The 22,055-nt window shown below is 42.3% G+C and overlaps 1 protein-coding gene across 1 annotated transcript in view; it reads right to left on the reverse strand.

The window, feature by feature from the left end:
• The window catches only part of LOC306788099 (transcription factor COE1-like), an 87,024-nt gene that overhangs the window by 19,765 nt on the left and 45,204 nt on the right, over positions 1 to 22,055 (reverse strand). The window contains exons 7-11 of the mRNA XM_079283446.1: positions 15,576 to 15,657; positions 14,308 to 14,449; positions 12,803 to 12,936; positions 11,327 to 11,453; positions 4,258 to 4,346 (exon numbers count right to left, since the gene is read on the reverse strand). Coding sequence (XP_079139572.1) covers positions 4,258 to 4,346; positions 11,327 to 11,453; positions 12,803 to 12,936; positions 14,308 to 14,449; positions 15,576 to 15,657 — 574 coding nt within the window. The remainder of the gene's footprint in view (positions 1 to 4,257; positions 4,347 to 11,326; positions 11,454 to 12,802; positions 12,937 to 14,307; positions 14,450 to 15,575; positions 15,658 to 22,055) is intronic.

Here is a 22,055-nt window from a genome sequence, read left to right on the forward strand (position 1 = left end):
AAAAGAGAAAGATGGAAACACACAAAAGCATACTGACATAATCTGGGTTCAGGGTGCAGGTAAAACCGTTCTGCAAGAGTGAAATCTGAGCAAAAACATCCCCTTTCATTCATTAAGTTTGAGAAATATTCCAAAACTTGAGAGGTTATTATCTTTCATTGCTGGGGTTTTTTCTTCTGCCTTTTTTTTGCTGCAATTAAAAACTACAAGCCAAAGAAGTGATTCATTTCTTTGTGCATCCAGAGAAGCGTTTCTGCTTCTTGCTCTCTGAGTTACTGGCCGATCGCCCACACAGGTGATTAGCAGCAGATTGGAGAATAAAAACCAAACATTTTGAGTTTTTTTAAGCTACTGAATATTTTTAAAGCAAACATTTAGTACAATTAACAAGAAACTTTGCAACATTCTTAATACTTGTGGTCGTACTGAGAAGCTCCAGGTCTGGGAGTGTGTAATTGGGGCAAAAAACAGCTGGAGTCCCCCAGAAAAGTCCCTGATTTTCCAACACTTAAATGTCCCAAATTATTCAATGTGACTTCAAAGAGTCCAATTCTATGTTTTTAGGGTTCACTGTGCATTTGTGTTTCACTATATACAGTAACTGTCTGTGCACATATGGAAGGATGCTGATGAGATCATGGTGACACAAACTGGCAGCTGAACACTGGTGTTTGTGTGTATTTGTGTGTGTGTGTGGCAGCAAACTCCCCTCAATGTTCACTGAACAATTATAGAATCGTCTGTCCACTGGTAATCCTCTCATACACTCCACTGCCCCGTCTGTCTGTCTGTGTCTTCATAGTGCTTGTAACAAACTCAAATAACTTCAATAAAAGGGCTGATCGATACCCGCAACAAGCAGGCCAGTTTGTGTGTGGTGCCAACCACAACGCCCGGTATATCAAATCACACACACACACACACACACACACACACACACACACACACACACACACACACACACACACACACACACACACACACACACACACACACACACACACACACACACACACACACACACACACCTACACACCTACACACACACACACACACCTCACACAAGACAAACACAAAATAATATTTTGACATTGCTCCTACATGCATCCAGCATCCACCGTTACCAACCATGAGTCAAATACATACACTGTCTCTCTCTCTCTCTCACACATGCACACGCACGCACGCACGAAACAAACATGTAAGAGGAACATTGTTCTAAACAGAGAGCATGAACAGCACCACACAGTTTAGCAGCAAACGGAAGGTGAAACAGTCACATGTCTTAATCATGTGATCAGGGAACGTGTCTGAAATCTGAATTAAAATCTGAATTCTGACTCTTTAGTTCTCGTGCTCCCTAAGAACATGCTCCTAATCTTGTCATGATGGAAAAGCTCTGGAAGTAACTCTACATTTGGCACTGATCCAGCTACTGGATTCCCAGCAGCTTCATCTTGTCAGGCTTCAACTAATTCATTTGTTTCCGGTAAGCCAGAGCACGGACCAACAACGAGCTACTGGCAACGACGTGGCTTAGGTGTGTGAGAGACGACACAGAGAGGCGACTGTTCGCTCTAAACAACAATGCTGGCTTCTAAAGAGGTTAGGGTGGATGCTGCAGAAGCATCACTTATATCTCAACTGGAGAGCATTTCTTCAAAGAACGGCACTGAAGGCTTTTCTCCACGGACAGGACGTTATCCAGCGGTTATCCATTGGAATAAGAATAATACAAATAGGTGTATAAAAGCACAGTGCCATTGTTGTTTCAACTATGTTGGAGTGCTTAATGGTGAACTGGGGTCCCAAGTGATGTACGTTTTAGGTTTTTAAGGTATTTATGGACCCATTTAGTACAAGTAATATGCTAATTTGTTTGATTTATTCCGACAAGCACAGCCACAAAAGAAAATGTGTTTGCTTAAACTGAGATGAAACGATATTTTTTTCCGATTCTTTTTGCCACTAATAAAATGTAACAGTAAAAGTGAACTCACTGGGAAAAATGTCATATAGTGGGTATTTTGGCCTAATTATTAACTATATAGTGGAGTGGAGTCCCAAAACATAATAACAGTAATAATAACAATATGAATCATCATAATCATAATAATAACAATGACAATAACAACAACCAAGAAAAATAGCCAACTAGTACAGCAACCACTTATTTGTCTGCACTCCCAGCATGCTTCATTGAATGAACAAAATGCAGTTCTGACCAATTAGATTGCTTGGATCAAATGATCCATTGTATAAATAAATCTAACAACAGTGGGGAGGAGGTAAAGCTCTCACAAACAGAGTGTGTGTGTGTTTATGCATGAAAACATGAGTCAATCCTTCTGCTCTGACTCAGACTTTACGAGAAGGTGGAGTTAACATGACTTATGGTATCACACTTGCTTGCTTGTATGTAAATGATGTGTGTTTGAACACGAGGTAGTTTACTGAATCTTGTATCTGTGTTTTTGACCATAAAATGACAGCTTGTTTGGAAAATACCACCAAATGTAGACAGAAGTGTTGTACACGTCATCTCTCAACTCATACTCCGGTCTTGCATCTCAAGTTGCCAATCGAATTGTAAACAACAAGCAGCGCACAGAAGAGGAAGTCTTGGCCCGGATATCTGCAGGCGGCACAAGAACCCCAGAAATATAGATTGTGGCCCCCAGAGGCGTATCAGTCATCAGACCGATAGCCGATGGGATGATTCTATGAATCGTCCCACAGTGTTTCATTTGGCACACAAAAACAAGCCTTTCAACTCAAGGTCTATTTTCTAAAATATGAGAATTTGCTGCCTTTCCATGTCTTCACTTTTTCGTAAATTGAATAGGTTGGTACGACAAAAACAAGACATTTTTCTTAAATTTTCTGATGTCTTAATAATCAATAGTTTTGCAGCATTAAAGCACACTACTTCCTGCATTGGCGCTGGTCATAAATCTTGAGCTGTGTAATCGGCCAATATGGGCATAATTCTGAGGATACCGGGCTGAATTTGACCACACTACACCATTTAACGAATTAAATGAATGTCTTACCTCATCTGTTGACATAATTAAATATATCATCTGTAAGAGATCCGAACCATAAACGTTGTAACAATCTGTAATACTTAATCTTTTTCATTGTATTGATCCTTTAAACAATACACTTTTTAAACCAAATATAACTATTTGCTATATCTCAGTCAAATTACCCTTATTATAATTAGCCCATAATTAGCCCATATAATTTCCCAACATGACTGGAAGTTTTAATACCAGAATTTAGATGACAAGGTGGCTGAAAAAGACTAAAATGTAAAGTACAGTATACTGTAAACACGGGAAAGCAGTAAATGCTCGTGACGGATCCACAGTCCTCACAACATTTGAAGTGTGATGTGTTGAACACGTTCACACAGTGATAGTGCACATTTCATTGCTAACGCATGAGCAGGAGCCGGGGCGTCGGCACGACGGTGATGACGTCGCATCATAGCAACGTCATCGCATCATGACCAGCGCCCACTCTTTAATGATGTCACAGCACATCATTAAAGCCAGCCAGTCCTGGACCAGCTCCAGAGGGGACCGGGAGCCAATCAACAGCAGCTGCTCAAAAGGTTATGACCCCGCCCACCCAGAAGGTAAGTTCTAGTTTGAAACTATGCTCACACACACACACACACACACACACGCACACACTTTGAAAACTCCCCCCGCATGTACAGATCATGATGACAGGATTTGGTATCAAAGCCGCGCTCGTCTTTTGGTGATAATTGTTTACATCTGCTGAACTTTTGAACACGCTGCTTGATCTCCAGCTGATAAACAAAAAAATCAAATATGACTCTCTGATCTGGAGCAGATTGAAAGGCATCTTGTAAACGGGTTTAAGCAGCTCACACGCACGCAGAGTTCACGAAGAGGTAAAAAGACAACCCACAGGAGATTTGAAAACTTATCTGCTTAGAAATATAAAAATAACACACAAAACAAACAAATCAAACATAAACACAAAATGATTTTGTTCTTGGTGTTTTGAATTAATGCGTGTACATCTCTGTGTGCTTCGTCTTTGATAGCAGAGCAACTCAGTGTCAACTGAGAAGTTGCTGGTTTGATCTGTGTACGAGCTACAGTGTCTGTGTTTTTTTAAGCGCCCTTAAGCAAGAGATGGCGCTTTGCTCATTCTACTATTGTCCAGTTAAGGCATCAGATAAATGTGCAAAAGGTGAGCGTAAATCTGTTTCGGTACCTTTGGCAGCCTCTCGGGATCCCCAGGATGCCGAGGGATGACCTTCTGAAGCCTCTGGAAACCGTAGTCAATGGTTGGCTCATTCAACGCTGCAGAGGACAAAGAGAAAAAGAAAGTGGGAATGAGTCAAAAAATGTGGTTTTATTGTCAATTGCTCGAGCTACACGCTGCAGATTCCACACAAGTTGCATAAAGATCTCAACTTCCGGGAAAACTCTGGAGAACTGTGCTTCTTCAGTGGTCACCTAACGCCGCACTGGTGGGTGTGACTGAAAACTCCAACCAATGAAGTCATCGCAAATATTTGAATCGTCTCGCCTTTCTGTCATGACTCAATAACTGTGGACACCCCAAAAGTGATTTCATGGGACCTTTGAGTGAGGCAGTACAGAGCATCCAGTACGGAGGGCAGCGGAAACAAGCTGTGAACACCACAGTGAGTTATTATCACCTTTTAAGTTCAGATGGCAAACTTGATAGCAAACAGTTGCCTCTCTAGCAGATACAGAGCAACATCAGCATTCTTTTGGTCCGATATTCACTTTATTTTAACTCGGCTTTGGTCTCCACCAGCTCAGCTCCTGCTAAATGCTTCATTTAGTTCAGCAGCTAGTTGCTCATTTAGTCTGCCTGTGGTTTGGAACTGGTAGTGTATCTATCAAGTTTTCTTTGCCTGAAAACAGCTGCCTGCTGTGTTTGGAAACAACTCGGGGAACCAAAATTGTTAAGTTGAGGGCCATGAAACCAAAACAAAGCGCTGAAAGATGCTATGAAGTTCCATATACTGTAGAGCTGAGGGGATCGCACTGGATGTCCTGGGAGGCTGCTGGTGTGACTTTAAACTTCCCCTTAAATGTTTGTGAACCCGAGTTGAGCTTTGTTTTGTGAGTCGAATCTGTCCACTTTTTAAAAGTTGCTGTCGTACACAGAGCAATGCAGGACAATAGCATGACATGGTCAAAAGTAGCCAGGCAGGAAAGACGCTCTGTGGTGTGATAGGATTTTACAACTTAACTGTGTTCAAAACTGACGTCTCACATCACATATGACGATAAAAGACACAAGAATGACGAATACACGAGACGGGTCACGGGTATGCAACTCAAACAGCCGCACACGCAAATTACTTTGCGAGCGCTTTCACATCATTGTACTGTACTGACAGTACAAGCATAAATCAGATATAATAGTAAAACACTGACAAGAACCATTTTACTGCACGGGTACTTTTACTTTTGGTACTTGACGTTCTGCTGAGAACTGACTTACTGTACTCAGGTTTTTGAACGCAGGTATTTTACTCGTAGTGGATTGTTTCATCAGTGTGGTTTTTTAGTACTTTTACTGCAGTGAAGGATCTGAATGCTTTTTCATCCACTCATTACTTGTCAGTGATTTAAGTTTGGGAACTCACTCGGCAAACAGTTGATGTACAAATGTGTCGATCCTAATCTTGGCTCCAGAACCATGACAGGGTCCAAATTCTTGTTCAGAGTATGTAAAACTACAATTGTTCTGTTAACTTCTGGAAACACTTACACACATTCATATAATATGATTCGGTTTTTATGCATTCAAATCAAAAAGTTTCCTTGAGCTGTTTTATCACAAGAGGTTTGACGATCAAACCCACACTGTATGTAATAGAATGATGAAGTGAATTTAAATCAAGCCATGCAACTAGACTCCAGTCTATTTACAAAAGAAACACAATTGAAGAATTATATTTCAAAACGTTATTATTAATATGCTTTGCATTTGATCAGCCTCTACTGTCTGACAATTAACAAAACCTGTCAGACAAATGTAGAATATTTAAGTCTGAGATGTGGTGAAGTCAAGAGCTAAAAACATCCTCGCGAGCAGAGAGATTCTGCGTGGAGCGATGTGAAAGCACTCGCAAAAGACCACACCCGTTCACGGGTTGATATTATTTGTGCTTGTGGATATTGACAGTGATTTGCCTCAAAGAAAATAATTTTCACGACTGAAAAGTCAAATATCTGGTCTAAACTAATACCATGTGAGGTAAATGAGGAAATAGTTTGGGTGAAATGACCTTTCAAACTGTTTCAAACTCGAACACTGCTGTTCTACTATTGAGATGAAAAGTAGCAGCCCAACAACATGCAAGTGTTGAGAGACGGATAGACATGGTGGAATAAGTAACGGTGTCAAAAGCATCTGCATGACAATGAGACTGCGGGTATGATTTAAAGGGTCTTAAAGAATGCTTAGTGTTCGCTTTAATGTTGCAATTATGTTCTTCTCGAGTCTTTAACCGATCAGTGTGTCAATCAAGTCGGGCTCTGAAAGCTCTGTCAGTCAGAGTGATGGTTATAGTACTGTGTGTGTGTTTCTTTCTCTGTGTCTTCACCCCATTACTGAAACCCCTATGCTAAAGGTATGGCATGTGTACTGTGTGTGTGTGTGTGTGTGTGTGTGTGTGTGTGTGTGTGTGTGTGTGTGTGTGTGTGTGTGTGTGTGGAACAGATGAAGGGTGGGAATAAGAAAATAAGAAAGAGGGAGGCAAGCTGCACTAGATGAAGAGATGTAGGTGTGGGGTGCATGTGTGTGTGTGTGTGTGTGTGTGTGTGTGTGTGTGTGTGTGTGTGTGTGTGTGTGTGTGCGTGTGTGTGTGTGCGTGTGTGTAATGTCCAAGTGTGCAGCTGGAGTAATATTTGGTACTTTCCACATCCAACACTGATAAATGACTTGCAGCTGAATGTATTATGTGTTGTTTTCTCGTTTCTGTTAGCGTGCGTGTGTGTGCATGTGTTTTATATGTAGGTCTGTTTTATTATCACATCACACCCACGTTTCTGGTTTCCGTTATGTCCTGAACCACTCAATTTGTTAGCAACATAACTTCATAAATTGTCAGCTGTGAAAATACCAGATGTTTAACTTGTACTTAGATGAAAATTCTCTGGACAAATTATGATTTATATATGATAATTACATCACCATGATTGGTCTGGAGGAGCTAGGTCGAGGAGAACAGCGGAGAAAGTGAAGTAAGGGCTAAATGGAGAAGAAAAAGAGACTAAAAGAATACAATTCAGCTGAGAGAAGAGGTGAGAGGAGAAAGGAGAAGAGAGCATTTGTTAAACCAGCCCCAAAAAAAAGAAAAGGAAAGCTAAACTCAGCTCAGAAAAACAAAACTACAAAAACAGATGCCGAACAGTCGGTGGGATATCAACTGTCAGAATTAACTGCCAGTGTCAGATACACACGCTCTGTTCATCTCTGGAGACGTTTAACCGATGCCAACTCTAATATAACGCACACTGACACTCTCACACACACACACACACACACACACACACACACACACACACACACACACACACACACACACACACACACACAATACACATTATGTACATAACAGGATGACCTAGAGTAGTTTCGATGCCTTAGGCCTAAAGTGTCTCCAACCGACTCTTTATTAACAGAACAATATGCTCCTTAAATCATCGGATGGTGTGTGAATGTTCGTGTGTGTTGATGGGTCTGTGTGGGTCTGTGTATGGTGTGGGTCTGTGTGTGTGGAGGCTAATGGCAGAGAGTGTGTGTGTGTGTGTGTACTTTGAAGACAAAAGGTCAGGTTTCTCCAAAGATTTCTTTGGTGGTTTTCTTTCTGCCCAGAAACAGAAATCGTATCAATGCAGCAAAAGCCATCCAATTGATTACACATCAGCAGTAAAAGGCTGGTTAACACCAGCCATGGTGCATCCACCACGGAAACAATAGCCACACTGACACGCGCAAACACCAAATACACACGTCCAGTCCTACACATGTAAGACGATCCTAGTTAGGAGTGTTTTCTAGCAGCATGTCTATGATACCATTGCTTCACAGAGACAAGTCAGTATCTTTACCTCATTTCTTATTTTCCTGCAAGTTTTGCTTTTCCTAAAATCTTAAAATGTCCACAGATGTGTTGTCACAACATCCTGACCATCAAACAAAGACACTTCAGCAGAGGATTTGGTGACACTGAGGCTTGAACCTGTTTTATTTGACTCATTCCGCCACCATGCTGCCCAGGAAAGCATCTCCGCACGAATCCCTTCTGTTCTCCTCTCCATCCCCATCCTCCCTCTCTCCTGCTCCGTCTCCTCCCCCCTCTTTCTTAACTACACCTTCTGCCACTTTCATCCATCCATCCATTCATCCATCCAGTCCTCCATCACTCTCCCTCCAGCCTGGCTCTTCCTCCCAGAGTCCAGAGCTGCCCACAGATCAATACTCATAGAAGTTTCATGAGGACAGACCCTCCACTCCTGTTTCACGATAAAATGTGAACAGAAGGAGGCCATCAGAATAAAAGTAGGGGGGAAGTGGCAAAGAGAAAAAGCATGCTGCATGTCTACGATTCCGTATGTGCTTAAATTATACTGTACCGTGGTGACGTCGTTCTAGTTATCTTTTGGTGGTGTTTAAACAAAAGAGAGCAAAGGCGGGTATAAGGGAGAAACAACAAGGGCAAAGCTGGGTGGATGAAAGCACAGACAGGGCTGATGTAAAAGGAGAAGAAGAGGTGGAGGAGAGGAGGTGTGCTGAGATCGATTCTCTGGCCAGCCAGCAGTTCAATACCACTGAATTATTGCTTCATTCTTCCTCTCATGAGATGAGATCTCTTTCTCTCTGGCTCCACTTCTCTCAGGGACTTTCTGTGTGCGTGTATATGTGTGTATGTACATGTGTGTATCGGTACACGTGTGATCCACTTATGAGCGGATCAATAATTTACAATCTGGTTTTAAAAGTCCACCATTCCGTCTCTCTTTTAACTGTCTCGCTCGCCCCCTATTCTTTAATCTTTTTTATTTCTCTTTTTCTGTGTCTGCAAAATGAACTTTAAATTGTTCTTAAAAGAGAAAAAAGTCTAAAATTGTGACGCCTTTTTATCGCTCACTAAAGGTTTCTCCACGATTTTCTCATACAGCTGCATTGACAATAAATCAGCTCTACAAATGTGAGTGTGTGCATGTAGTATGCAAGTTGTGTGTGTGTGTGTGTGCATGTGTAACGTCTGTGTGTGTGAGAGCATTTATTGATTGTCACTTTGTACTATTGTATTTTTATAGGAGTGTGTGATGTTGAGAATGCAAATTTTTCCCACCAGGCCGATGAAGCAGCCATACGGCACTATGTGTGTGTGTGTGTGTGTGTGTATTAAACCATCTGTTTACCACACTACTCACCATCTTTCCCTCATATCTCTCTGATTTACAATTACTTTCAACTCCTGCCCCTGTTTGAAAGTGTGTGTGGTACGACACGACCCGATGCAAGGGTGGCTTTGTGTGTGTGTGTGTGTGTGTTTAAGTTGTGTGTTGTTGCATCGTGAGTGTGTTTAATTGCTCGGTCCTTACACCCAGAGGCAACCGCAGCTATGAAGCGCTGCAAAACCTCAACAGCCAATCGGCTTCCACCGCCGTGACCTTTCACAGGCGACTTCCAGAAAGAAGTCGAGCTTGAGGCGGGGTCAGGCGACCGCAGCAACGGATCGCGTTTCCTGGGTCACATGTTGAAGCGATCAGCCAATGGGGAGGTCACGGGGGGTCATCTCCGCCCAATAGGGGATGCAGTTAGACACCAGACGGACCAATTACCAGCCGGCTGGCCTCAGGGTCAGACCAAAGATGTTTTGACTGAAGACCATCGAAGGAGGCACACGGGCAGAGTACCAGAAGAAACTACAGACCGGGCGCATTGTAGCGACACGTAGCACAACTCACACTGCCCAAAGAAAAAACAGTTGACTTGTTTCAGTCTTTCAAACTTCAGCAAGACATTTAAGACAAAAAACAAGATTCTGCGTCTGTTTGATGTCTCTCATTGCTCATGTTTCCAGTATTGTGAAGTCCATTTCCTCACATTTAACTTTGTTGAATGAGTTCCTGTAGGTGGAGCTATTTTCTTTGTCGAATCAGCCAAACTGCTCAGCATCTTCTTCCCTGTTTTCCTTTTTCTTTACTGTTGTTGCATTTGAATGTCTTTTTTTTTTAAATATCATTCTTTACATGCTACTTGAAGCACATTGAGTACATTTTAAAGCTGAGTCTTGAAACACAAAACTCATCACTTTCTATAGCTTTTTTTCCCAGGAGATATTAAAGCTTTCATGAATTTGACGGCAACATAAAAAGTGACAATTTATTCATGGTGAGTTTTTTCATCTCTATTGATAAGGTTTAAATCCTCATCTTTATCGTTTGGTCATTAAATGTCACCAAAGAATTTATACAGCAGCTGTTTGTCTTTTCTCTCTGGGAATGACGTCATTGTTACGGCGCGATGGAGCCATGTTGAGCGGATCAATACCAGACATCACATCACCTCCATCCATTGCCACATGCATGTGCAAACCAAATGAGCAAAAACGCACACTCACACACGCACGCACGCACGCACGCACGCACGCACGCACACACACACACACACACACACAGGCATGCTTTCTTCTGCATTTCTCTCTGCTTTTCCTCCTCGACTGAGTTCAGCAGGAAAACGCTCATTCACAGTCAACAATCCGGTCAGAAATTACACACTCTTTTTCCAAGATTGTGTGTTTGTATATGAGTGTGTGTGTATGTGTATGTGTGTGTGGGTGTGTGTGTATGTGTATGTGTGGGTGTGTGTGTGGGTGTGTGTGTGTATGTGTATGAGTGTGTGTGTGTGTGTGTGTGTGTGTGTGTGTATGTGTGTGTGTTAGTAAACTGGGTGTTCTGGATGATTTCACTAATAGTTTCAGTATGGAGGGCTATAAAGAGCAGACTGTTTAATTGTAGCTGGTTTTAACGAGGCCTCTGATTATGGCAGCATTCTAACGAGTGTGGCTCGTTAATGTTGACTAATCTGCAGTCATTAGTTCAACACTGTCTGGCCGGAGAGTGAACTGCAACTCATAGACGCTGTTCACATATGCAGACACAAACACCCACTGGCAATATTTCTTATATATATAAAAATGAAATGAAATACTGAAATCAAGCGCATGTGCATGTGTTGTTGTATGTGCGTTTATGTGCGTGTGTGTGTGCGGTGGACCTACCTGTGTATATGAACCTTCCAGGTGTGCCTTTGCAGAACTGTTTGGACTTGTAAGACAGAGTGACCTCAACGACCCCGGGGATGTGTCTGGGAGGCGTCTGCACCCGGATGGCATGCGGCGTGATCAACTGGAGAAGGAAGACCAAGAGTTAGTACACCAAACAACACCTGATAGGGACAAAGTAATGCAGCTCTCTGCATCAGAGCAGTGCCACTGGTGTTTGGTGAGTTGTTACAAAACCACAACAATCACCGACATTACTTTTAGAGTTTCTTCGCTAACAGACATCTTCAATTGGTGTAGCTGGATTTTATTGCTTAAATTTAAGGGGAGGAGAATGAGATACCGATGTAGAATGCAACTAAAGTCTTGTATGTCGACATGTATTCATTGAAATCCTGTTAATAGACATATGATGTTATGCATTATGATATGTTGTGGATTTGAATGTGTTACTGGACTTTTGACCCACAACAGTGTCTTTTAATCTCACGTGTATTGTAACAAATATTGGGCATGCTACAAAAATGTAGATATAATCTTATTTCCCAGGATCTATGTTGACACCAGGTGAAAAGGAATCATTGTATTGAGCTGAATGTAACAAACACTAACTTTTTAGGATCACATTTTTATGGATGGTTTTCAAAAATAGTTTTTATTATTTGGCCCGGGTTTTGAAAGATCTGCAGGTAGGAGTAAGAGCTGCAAACAAACAAAACTTGATCAACATGCAGTCGCTTTACACGTTTACAAGTTTTTCAAACAGTTTTCTCGCTTCGGAATCAGGTTGAGTGAAAAATGAAACATTTGGTTGGCCAAAATCCATCAGAAGCCAGTCTGAGGAACGCCAAGAGAGCTGAGTCAGTTGGAACTGAACTGAGACTCTGTACACATGTTAGTGTGTGTAAGTGTGGCTCTCAACACTGTAAACAAACCCCACAGCTCTTAACACACACACACACACACACACACACACATCCATCCATGTATGCCAGCATGTACGCACACACACTGGGTGTTGTTGTTGGAAGTGAGCCATGGTTGCTCGGCGCTCACGGTGAGTGGAGTCAGAAGACAAATAAACATTCTGTAGAGGAGTTGTGCTGGCAAAAAGTGCGACAGTGAGCTCTGTATGTGTGTGTGTGTGTGTGTGAGTGTTTTTGTGAGCATTAAGCCAATGGCTATCAAATTGTGCTGATTTGATCAGTATTCCACAGAGAAAGAGAGCGAGCGAGTGGTGGAAGGTAGAGATGGGCGGCGGTTGCTTGTTGGTGGGGACTCATTAGCGAAGCGAAACTTCATTTCGACAAACATTCACACACAAACATTCACAAGATCACACACAGTTAAGAGCCCGATCGTGAGGAAAAGCATGTTTTCATATTGAATTACTTCCAGCGTCCGAGGGCAAAAGCACACAGTGGAGGGGTTGAAACAACATCGAGACAGGATGGCGATCGCTGGAAAACTGACCTCGCTCCAAACCAGCATGGTACCGAAGATGACTTGGAGACCATCGAAGAAGTTGTCCCCTATGATGATGACTGTAGCGCCCCCCGTAGTCCACCCCTCGCTGGGACTGATGGCTTTAATGCAAGGAGCTGCTCCTGGTGGGATGAGAGGAGAATTAGAGTAGCCGAGACAGAGGGAAAAGAAGAGTAAAAACAGTATTTAAACATTGTTCAGATCTGAAATCAACTTCCACTCTTGACACGCTATGGTTGTAGAGGAAGCATTTGTTTCATTTGAAGACATATCAGTCTCTAAACAGGGAGGGAAATCTGGCCTGAAGCCTTTTCATCCCTTTTGCATCTGCGCCTCATATTTCTTCATGTTACACCCTTGAATTTTTGGCTGTGGTCCAGCACACCACACCCACTCTCTGAACACACTGTAGAGTCCTTCTCAATTGTTTTTTTCAGTCGTAAAGTTTGTCCTTGTAAATGTTTCTACTGAGTGGAATCAAGAGAATATACAAAGCAAATAAGTGCTGAGGCTTTAGATTGAGTTTCGGGCTTCTTTTCTTTTTCTTTTCAAACCACCATTGATTCAGTTTTTGAGGACTTTTTAGACACCACTGAATTTAACTAAATTTAAAATGAAAACACTGAAGCTCTATTCTTATGGACCATGAGAGGCGGTTAAAAGCTTGTAAACCTTAGTGTCTATACTGTGACATACACTGTTGCCAAATGTCAAGATCAAACATGGTTAAAAGAACGCATGTTTCCTGCAGGCCTTATGAGACGTCGATGTGCTGCTAAAGAAAAAAGATGTACTGAACGTACTGCAGTTAAAAGTAACTTCTTTCAAAATTGTTAAGGTATAGGCATTCATTCTCATACTTTGAATTACTTTAAATGCGATGTGATCGTCAACCACTCCTTTGAGGGTCCTGTGCTGTTTAATTACTGTTTGTTTCTCCCAAAGCCCGACTGGCATGACATTATGGCAATTGGTTTTTAAAACGAATGATATGACGTGGATAAAACACACACACACAGAAGGCTCAGTATGCATCGTAATACCTCAAACTGAATGGATACAGCCAGCTTTATGTCACTTCAGTATTGTGTGAGTATGTGTAAGCTCATATCCAATCCCATATCGCAACAATAAAGGCCTGTCTGATAAAAAACAACTCTCCTCAAACTGTGTGTGCGTGTGTGTGTGTGTGATTATTAGCATTCATCTGAATTACAACAATGTCCTTTACTCTGGGTTTGTTTATGAAAAGGAATCATAATGATATTAGACCTGGCAACACACACAGACAGAGCATCACACCAAGCATTTTGTGTGTGCATGTGTGTGTGTGTGTGTGTGTGTGTGTGTGTGTGTAGTGGGTTGGATTAGCCAGATGGAGGGGCAGGAATCACCTGATAGGATTAAACCATCAACCATCTGGTGGCCATGCTGCTTACGCTCACACACATTCATGCACAGACACAGACACACACACACACACTCATTTTTACCGTGTTCTAGGTAAGACTGTGTTCCTTCCACGGGGTCGAGTCTGCGGGCCCGTCGGCCATGTTTGGAATTGTTGTGGACAAACATGTTGTCGGAGACTGACAGGACATGTCCCTCCACACTCACCGTAGTCGATACCACCACCTGGAGAGAAGGAAGAGACGGGACAGGATGGAGGGGAGGGGAGGGGGGGAGACGGAAGGAGCGGTGAGATAAAGGTGAAAAGGGAGGGGGGGGAGGAAAAGTGGAGAGCGTGGACAAAGAGGGAGAGGAGCAGAGAGAGGGCAAGGGGAAAGAAGAAAGGAAAGAATGAGGAATTGTGTGGAGTCTAGAGATCATTGCAAGCCGGAGTTAAAAGCGTGAAAACTGTGAAAAGCTCCTTAAATGTAACCCGTTATCACTGCTATTACCATCACATTCAACACACACTAAGTAAGTCTGTGTGTGTGTGTGTGTGGTGTCTGTCCTCTTCTGTTCAATAGTTCCTGATGGGTCCAGCCCTTAATTATCTCCCAGGGAAACAGAGCTGTCTTCTCTGGTTCCACTACAATAGAGCAGCACAATTAGAGGCCCAGATACTGTCACACACTCGCTACCAAACCACTCTCTCTCTGTGCTATTTCACACACACACACACACACACACACACACACACACACACACACACACACACACACACACACACACACACACACACACACACACACACACACACACACACACACACAGCAAGACGCAACACACACACATATACATATCACGCACACACGCACACACCTACACCTACACACACACGCACACACACACACACACACACGTGCCATGGTAATAAATCTATCGGTATCTTCTGGGCGTCCAGTATCTCCACTCAGACTCAAGTGGTGTCTTCCTGATTGTGTGGTTGGCCGTGAAGATAAGGAAATAATAAAGACCACACCGCCTTAAATCGTATTCACAACATCCTGTCTTTCTTTTTTTTCTTACTTTCTTTCTTTCTAGTTACTCTTTTCTTCCTTCATCTAACCCTCAGTCTCCGTCCTACTGCATTGTGTGTATATTTATGTTCTGACTCGTCAGGGTCAGGAGCTCATGTTTCCTGTAAAGGTGCTGATAGCTTATTTACTTACACAGAAAGAAACACACACACACACACACACATTCCTAAGTTATAATGTGTTAAGTCCATGGAATACACAGGGAAAGTAGAGCGAGACAGAGGCAGAGGACACATAAAAAGAGTTCAATGATGAGAGTACATCATTTTTTTTACCTGGAACCTCCTCATGTCTCGTGGGTTTCCTGCGTTTTTTAGACAGTTCTGGTTGCACTTGAGGAAAAACTTGAGGAAGAATCTGTACAGACAGAGAGGACAGGCAATATTTGAGGTTAACACTAAACAGCTGCTTTCCTTCAGGATATATGAATTAAAAGTCAGTTTTCAACATATACAGCACAGACAGAATCCCAAATACAGAAATTCACATTTCATACTGGTGTTAAGTCAAAATAAATGTCCTTGTGGATGTGTGGAGCATGTGTTTCGTACTTAAATCCACACCATAAGAGACTGCTTTGAATTGACACTTAAAGGCAAATAAATAAAGCAGCAAACTTCTGTGAAACTGGTGAAAATCTGTGACTTTGAGAGAGTTTAAGCTCTTAAATCTTAAGTTTGGCCTCCAGTTTTGAGAAACCAAACTTTAACACGCTGTACTTCCAAAGACCATCCTGCCTTTGTCTTTTCTTAGGTCTTTGTTCAACTTGACCTTCGTGATTTCTAGCAACATGTGAAGGCGTACTTCAACTGCATTTGGATTATGGCTTGAAAAACTTGCTCATTAAGATTATAAACAATTTGAAAACAACTGTCAACATGTGAAAAGATAGATTTTAAAATCTTTCAGGGCTCGACAGTAAGAGTTTGAGAAATTGCCAACTGCTAGTTGACCTCTGGTTGCCAGCAGTGGCAACCACTTTTCAACCATGAAGGCAACCAGAATCTCCATCAGTAAATGAAATGAATAATATTCTTGTCACTTTCATAATAACATGTGTGACTGTTCACTCTCTCTCATACCGACTGCACACTAACTAACGATCTTTACTAAATCACAATCTATTTTGGATTCAAAACAGCCAATTTTTTTCCGAAAGGTGACAAGTTTGCATGCTTGCAAATGATTAAGAAAGGGGGAACCGTGTTGACATTGGGTGTTTGAAACGGGACCATATGTCATGAATCTATATTACAGAATAAATCAAACACGCAGATGGCCGTCAACAGCTAACAAACACATCCAGGTTGTGTTTTGGTGTGAGCCAGCTGGCCAGCCTGGCAGAAGCAACAAGGCACACTCACACAATAACAGAGACACACACACGTTTGTGTTTGTTACATCTGTCTGTGTGTAACATCTCGATAAAAGCGACTCAACTTCACAGACGGGCCAATGTTTCCTCTACATTACACTTTGTGTGTAAGCACACTGTATAGTAAGAGGTGGACGTAGTCACCGTGACGTCACCCATTGGACTTCAAATTTATTAAGCCTTGAGTTCGGCATTTTGGCCGTCCCCCCGCCTTGTTTATCAGAACCAGAAGTGACATCAGACGGTGGAGCCAAGTACAACCAACCTGTCAATCACAAGGTAGCCACGGCCTTAAGCATACCCCGCTTCATTGTCTGTTTGACTCTAAATGGGACCATAATTGACTTTTCATGCTGTAGTCAAGAAGACTTGGAACTAGAGATCAAGACCATAAACTCGTGTTTACAATGTTTACTGAAGGAATAAATCAAGTGAGAAGTAGAGTCATTTTCTCATAGACCTGTATACATTCAGACTTCTCTTTGCAACCAGAGGAGTCGCCCCCTGTTGGCTGTTAGAAGGAATGCAAACTTATGTCACTTCCAAATTGGCTTCAATTTTCAGAAGCGAGGTTTACCGCCTGGTGTAAACCATAGAACCATAGAAACCGCATGGACAACGAGCCACATTTAGAGGATCATCAAGAAAAATCAGCATCTCTCTGTCACAGCAGAGTAAAAAAAAGAAAGAAGAGAATCTATTATATTGGGTTTCATCACATTGTGCCCACTGTCTGTATTTATCTTAACACAGTTTAACTCCATACTTTTCATAATTTGAACTTTTCACAAGTCTGTACCACCACCATTCCCTGGTGGCAGAGCTTGCTGGTCCTCCGTTCAAGAGATGACAGCCTTTGTACCGGACGCTCAGAGCAAAGCAGAGGTGTGCGCTTGTGTGTGTGTGTGTGTGTGCAAACATGTACTCCACATGTGAGTGTATGTGCGTGTGTGACGGTGCAGCACAGCCCAGTGGCAGGTCTGAGTGTAAAACTCTGCGTTAACGAGCTCAGGCTTCGTTAGAACACCGGCGCTGGGATTCTGCATGCCTAATTATCTTGACCCCTCACCCCTGGGTGACAGCCTATCACAGTGTAGGACAGCCACGGTGACCCCTACTGACCCCCCACTGTCTAGTCCTTCTCAAAACACGAGCATAGCGTTAACACGAGCACCTCAGCTGACCCTCGGCTGTACATTTCTGTATAAAGGAGGTGGTTGGGAGGAGCACTGCTCTGCTCATCTGCCTGAAATATGAAAAAACTAAAGCTGCGGTGGAAGAAGTGTTGAGATCTTTTAGAAATGCTGCACAATGAAAACACATTCCTGCATTTAAAAATCTAGCTTAAACAACAGTAACGTATGTCAAAGTATTTCATCTGAAATACAACATTTAGTCTTCTAAGTTAAAGTATTGTTTTGTTTTAGCTGGTTCAGGTGGTATTATAAGTTAAACTTACAGTCAGTGGAATGTTATTTCTGAAATTTCCTGGCCTCACGTAACGTTACCTGAAATGGTTAAAATGTGTTCCACACAGTGTGCTATGCAGATTTAAATTGGGAATCGAGAGAGCACTCGTTTCGGATCAATAAATTCAGTGTCGGAAAAGAAAAAGTTGGATTGGTGAATACCTACAATGCGCTGTGTATTCTAAAATATGCAACATGTTGAATGGGTTTCCTACCTAATAAAACCTTCCTAATAATACATTCCATTGTTCAAATCAGCTTGTGGGTTTCTTCTTACATTGCTGCCTTTTGGAGCTCAGGCCAACCGTTAATGCCGTCTGCGGTCACTTGTAGGCTGCTACTGTTCCTTTATGTGCAGTGCTTTGAGTATATGTACCTCTTTACAGCCTCTGCTCTGTGGTCGCTGTAACCCTGTTTCTGCAAAGGTCAAGAGGAAAGGATCTCCTCTCTAATGCTGCACCACTGAGACAAATGGCTGTGCCTTGAAACATCATGTAAATCATCAGCACAATCTCATCTGACCCATCAATTTAACAATATCAATCCCCCCCCCTCTCAGCGTATTCACACACCAACTAATTACTGTCTTTCATTGGCTTATCTCCCTGGTGATCTGATGATATCGCTCGTTATTTTTCATTTCACCATCCAATGTGCGACTCCGTCCGTCTATTTCCTGCGAGTGCGCATTCTCTCATTGATTGCCAACAGAACATATTCTACATTTTAATGCAGTATGTGTGCGTTCCTCTTCCCCCTTTACTTGACCCCATCTGGCCTAATCAACTCTGCTACAAAAAGGCCCCGCAGCTACACACACTCGGGCGCACACACACGTACACCTTGTGTGAATTGATTGGCTGGTCCAGTCACTGGTCGTTAAGAGGCCTCCAATTAAACCGGGCAATTATAAGAGTCTAAATGACTGTGGGGGAGGGGAGCACTCTCCCCCTCTCGCCTCTATCTCACTCCCTCTCTCCGAGGCCCGATCATGTTCGAGTGATAACAGCGCTGTTGACCTTTGCTATGCTGGGAGTACCACACTCAGAGGGCTGACCCAACACACAAAGAGAAGCTCTCTCGCTCTCTCTCTCTCTCCCTCTCGCTCTTACACACACTCACACCATCTGGACAGGGAAGCGTAAGAATGGTAGTCAGCGGAGGATAAAAAAATGAAGATGTAAAGAAACAATGTAGAAAGAAAGAAGGAAAAGTAAAGTAAATCATTTTTACACTCTAGATTGTTATTCTTGCCATTTCTCCTTTATTAGATAGTGACAGGGTACATAAGGGGGTATGACATGCAACAAGGGTAACTGGCTGGTATTAACCACCAGCCGCACCATGCTTTTCAGTTTACATGGTGACTGGCGAGTTTATTGCTCAGTCTGCCACAAGGCAAGATCGTAAATATTGTGTGATTTTTGGTCATGTTTAGAGGTTGCAGTCATGGATATTACGGCTAAACTACGGTATGGTTAGGGTGAGGCTAGGAAAAAACGTTGTTACGGTTCGGAAAAAGTGTAATAATGACTTAAAAAAACCAACGTTATTTGCCTTATTAGTCTACTGGCCAAATAGGCTCTAATTTGATTCTTTTTGCACATAATACAAGAAAAGGTCAGAGACGATGGCTCAGCAGCAGCGCTGCTATGCACAACCAGCTTAATCTAAGCTGCTAGTCATGGTAAAGTTTGTGTTTTTGAATGAAAACCAGAAAAGGTTTATACTATGGTCAGTGAAATATGCCGGGGTCCGGAAGTACATGTTGTCGTCATCAATGTCATGACAATTCAAAAATATCTGCTGTTTTGGCCATTTGAGGAAAATAAGAATCCAACATAAGACAAATCAACAGGCATTATGACATTGATATGGTTTGCAAACATTGCCCAAATCCACACGCGGCAACATTAGCATTGATTTGGGGGGTTGTGTTTCTGGTCACCGGATGAATGTTAGTCCAACATTCATCCTCCTTCTACGACTGGTTTAACTCCTGAACTTGGATCTTTATCTTCTAGTTGTTCAACTTCACCTGCTAGTTGAACTTTGTTTGTCATTTGCTACTATTTATGTGCAATGCTGGTTTTATCAGCTTATAAAAAAAGGTAGTCGACCATTATAGTGTCATTTTTTTAGCGACTGCAGTTACTGTTGCCCTTGACAATATAATCGATGCTCGTCTGATTTAGCCAGTAACCCAAAGTAATGTAACAAACCATGGTTGGATGCTGTTTTTTTTGCCTGTTAGCCATAGTGTAGTAGTGAACAGCACGGTTACATCCATTATTCAGAGGCAGAGATGGCAATTATGGCTCAGAGCACAACTGACATTAATATTTAATATATAGGGCTAACACAGACCTGAAGAGAGAGACAGGAAATGACAGAGCGAGAGGATGGAGAGCGCGTTGGGATGTAGAGAAGAAGAGTGACGAGGGGGATACAGAGAGTGTGCAGAGGGAGACACAAATGGAGGACAGAGTGAGGAAGAGGATTGTGGGAGTTTGTTTTGACCACCCTCCTGTCATTTAAACAGTTACAATGACAACAGGGCAAGGGTGACATCCGGGGGAATTCCAGCGTGTGTGTGTGTGAGAAAGAGTGTGAGTGTCTAAGACTGAATGTCTGTGTCCGTTTTATTCCCTAAAGACTTGCTATTCTACAGAGCCAAGAATAACAATGCTGCCTTGGTAGAGAAAAAAAAATGTCTCCAAAATGCTCACACACACGCACACACACACACGCACACGCACACACACACACACACACACACACACAGCATTCTGGTGAGTTGTTGCTGACAGGTGGAGAAATTGCAGTCAGTTAGTGCAGACAAACTGAACAACAGATCAGTGCTTTTGCTGCTCTTGCCTCCTCTGTCTCTTCTCTGTCTCTCTGCTTCCTTTAGATGTCTTATTTCACCTGCCTGCCAAGCTCCTTGGCAGAGCTTTCTGACAGAATGATGATTTTCACTATCTTCCCGTGTGTGTGTGTGTGTGTGTGTGTGTGTGAAAGTACTTGCTAATGCTTGTGTACCTATTGTAACTGCCAGTAACTGATCAGGTGCTGGTTGCACACTTCACAAAATAACACCAGTCGGCATGAAAAAGGACGCCTGTTTGCAAACAGCGTGTAAATATGATTCAAAACATTTGAATGTCATTTCTAATACTGTAAGTCACTCTAGATAGGAGCTATGTTGTAAGACTGTCACTATAATAATAGTATGACTGAACACCCTTTCAGCTAAACATGCTATTCCTTCTAACCTCGTTTCAAATAGCTAAACTACAGCTAATATTTCAGAGTTTCCCTTTTTGTCTGTTGATCTGTCAGAGATCAACTTCCTGTTTCCTGTTTACACTGAGTGCTTGTTATTGTTTAATGTGATGACATCAGATAGCATTGCTGGGTCCGTGCCTGCTATCTGAGTAGTATTGCAGTAGGAAAAGCGAGGATATGAAACACTACTACGCCCTCCATTCGGCTGTTATCGCAATAGTAATGTGATAATGTATCGCTTCCTGTGGAGGAAATGCTTGTTTTTTTTCTTTGCCTTTGTAGTGTCTTGTTCAAGAGCACTTCAGCAGAGATAACCACAGTGCAGGAACAGTCCCTACAATCAGAAGTCCACGCTTTGAATCTATTTGAATGACTACACGTAAGAAGTTGGGTTTATTGTACTTTATGTAACCACATTAAGAGTTAAAGGCCAGAAGTGTGATAGAAACTAGAGTATAAGCTGATAAGGTTATCTTTTTTACAAAGGAGAGAAAGAAGCAAGGGGATGAGGAGGAATCTGAGGAGGAAGATTAATTCATTTTACTTGGAAGGATAACTGGAAATCCACTTTAGTCTTGGTTCAATAATACGTGAGTCTCACCAAGTCTTGCATCACATGGAAA

This window comes from Melanostigma gelatinosum (assembly GCF_949748355.1).
Source record: "Melanostigma gelatinosum genome assembly, chromosome: 14".
Classification (NCBI taxonomy): Eukaryota; Metazoa; Chordata; class Actinopteri; order Perciformes; family Zoarcidae; genus Melanostigma; species Melanostigma gelatinosum.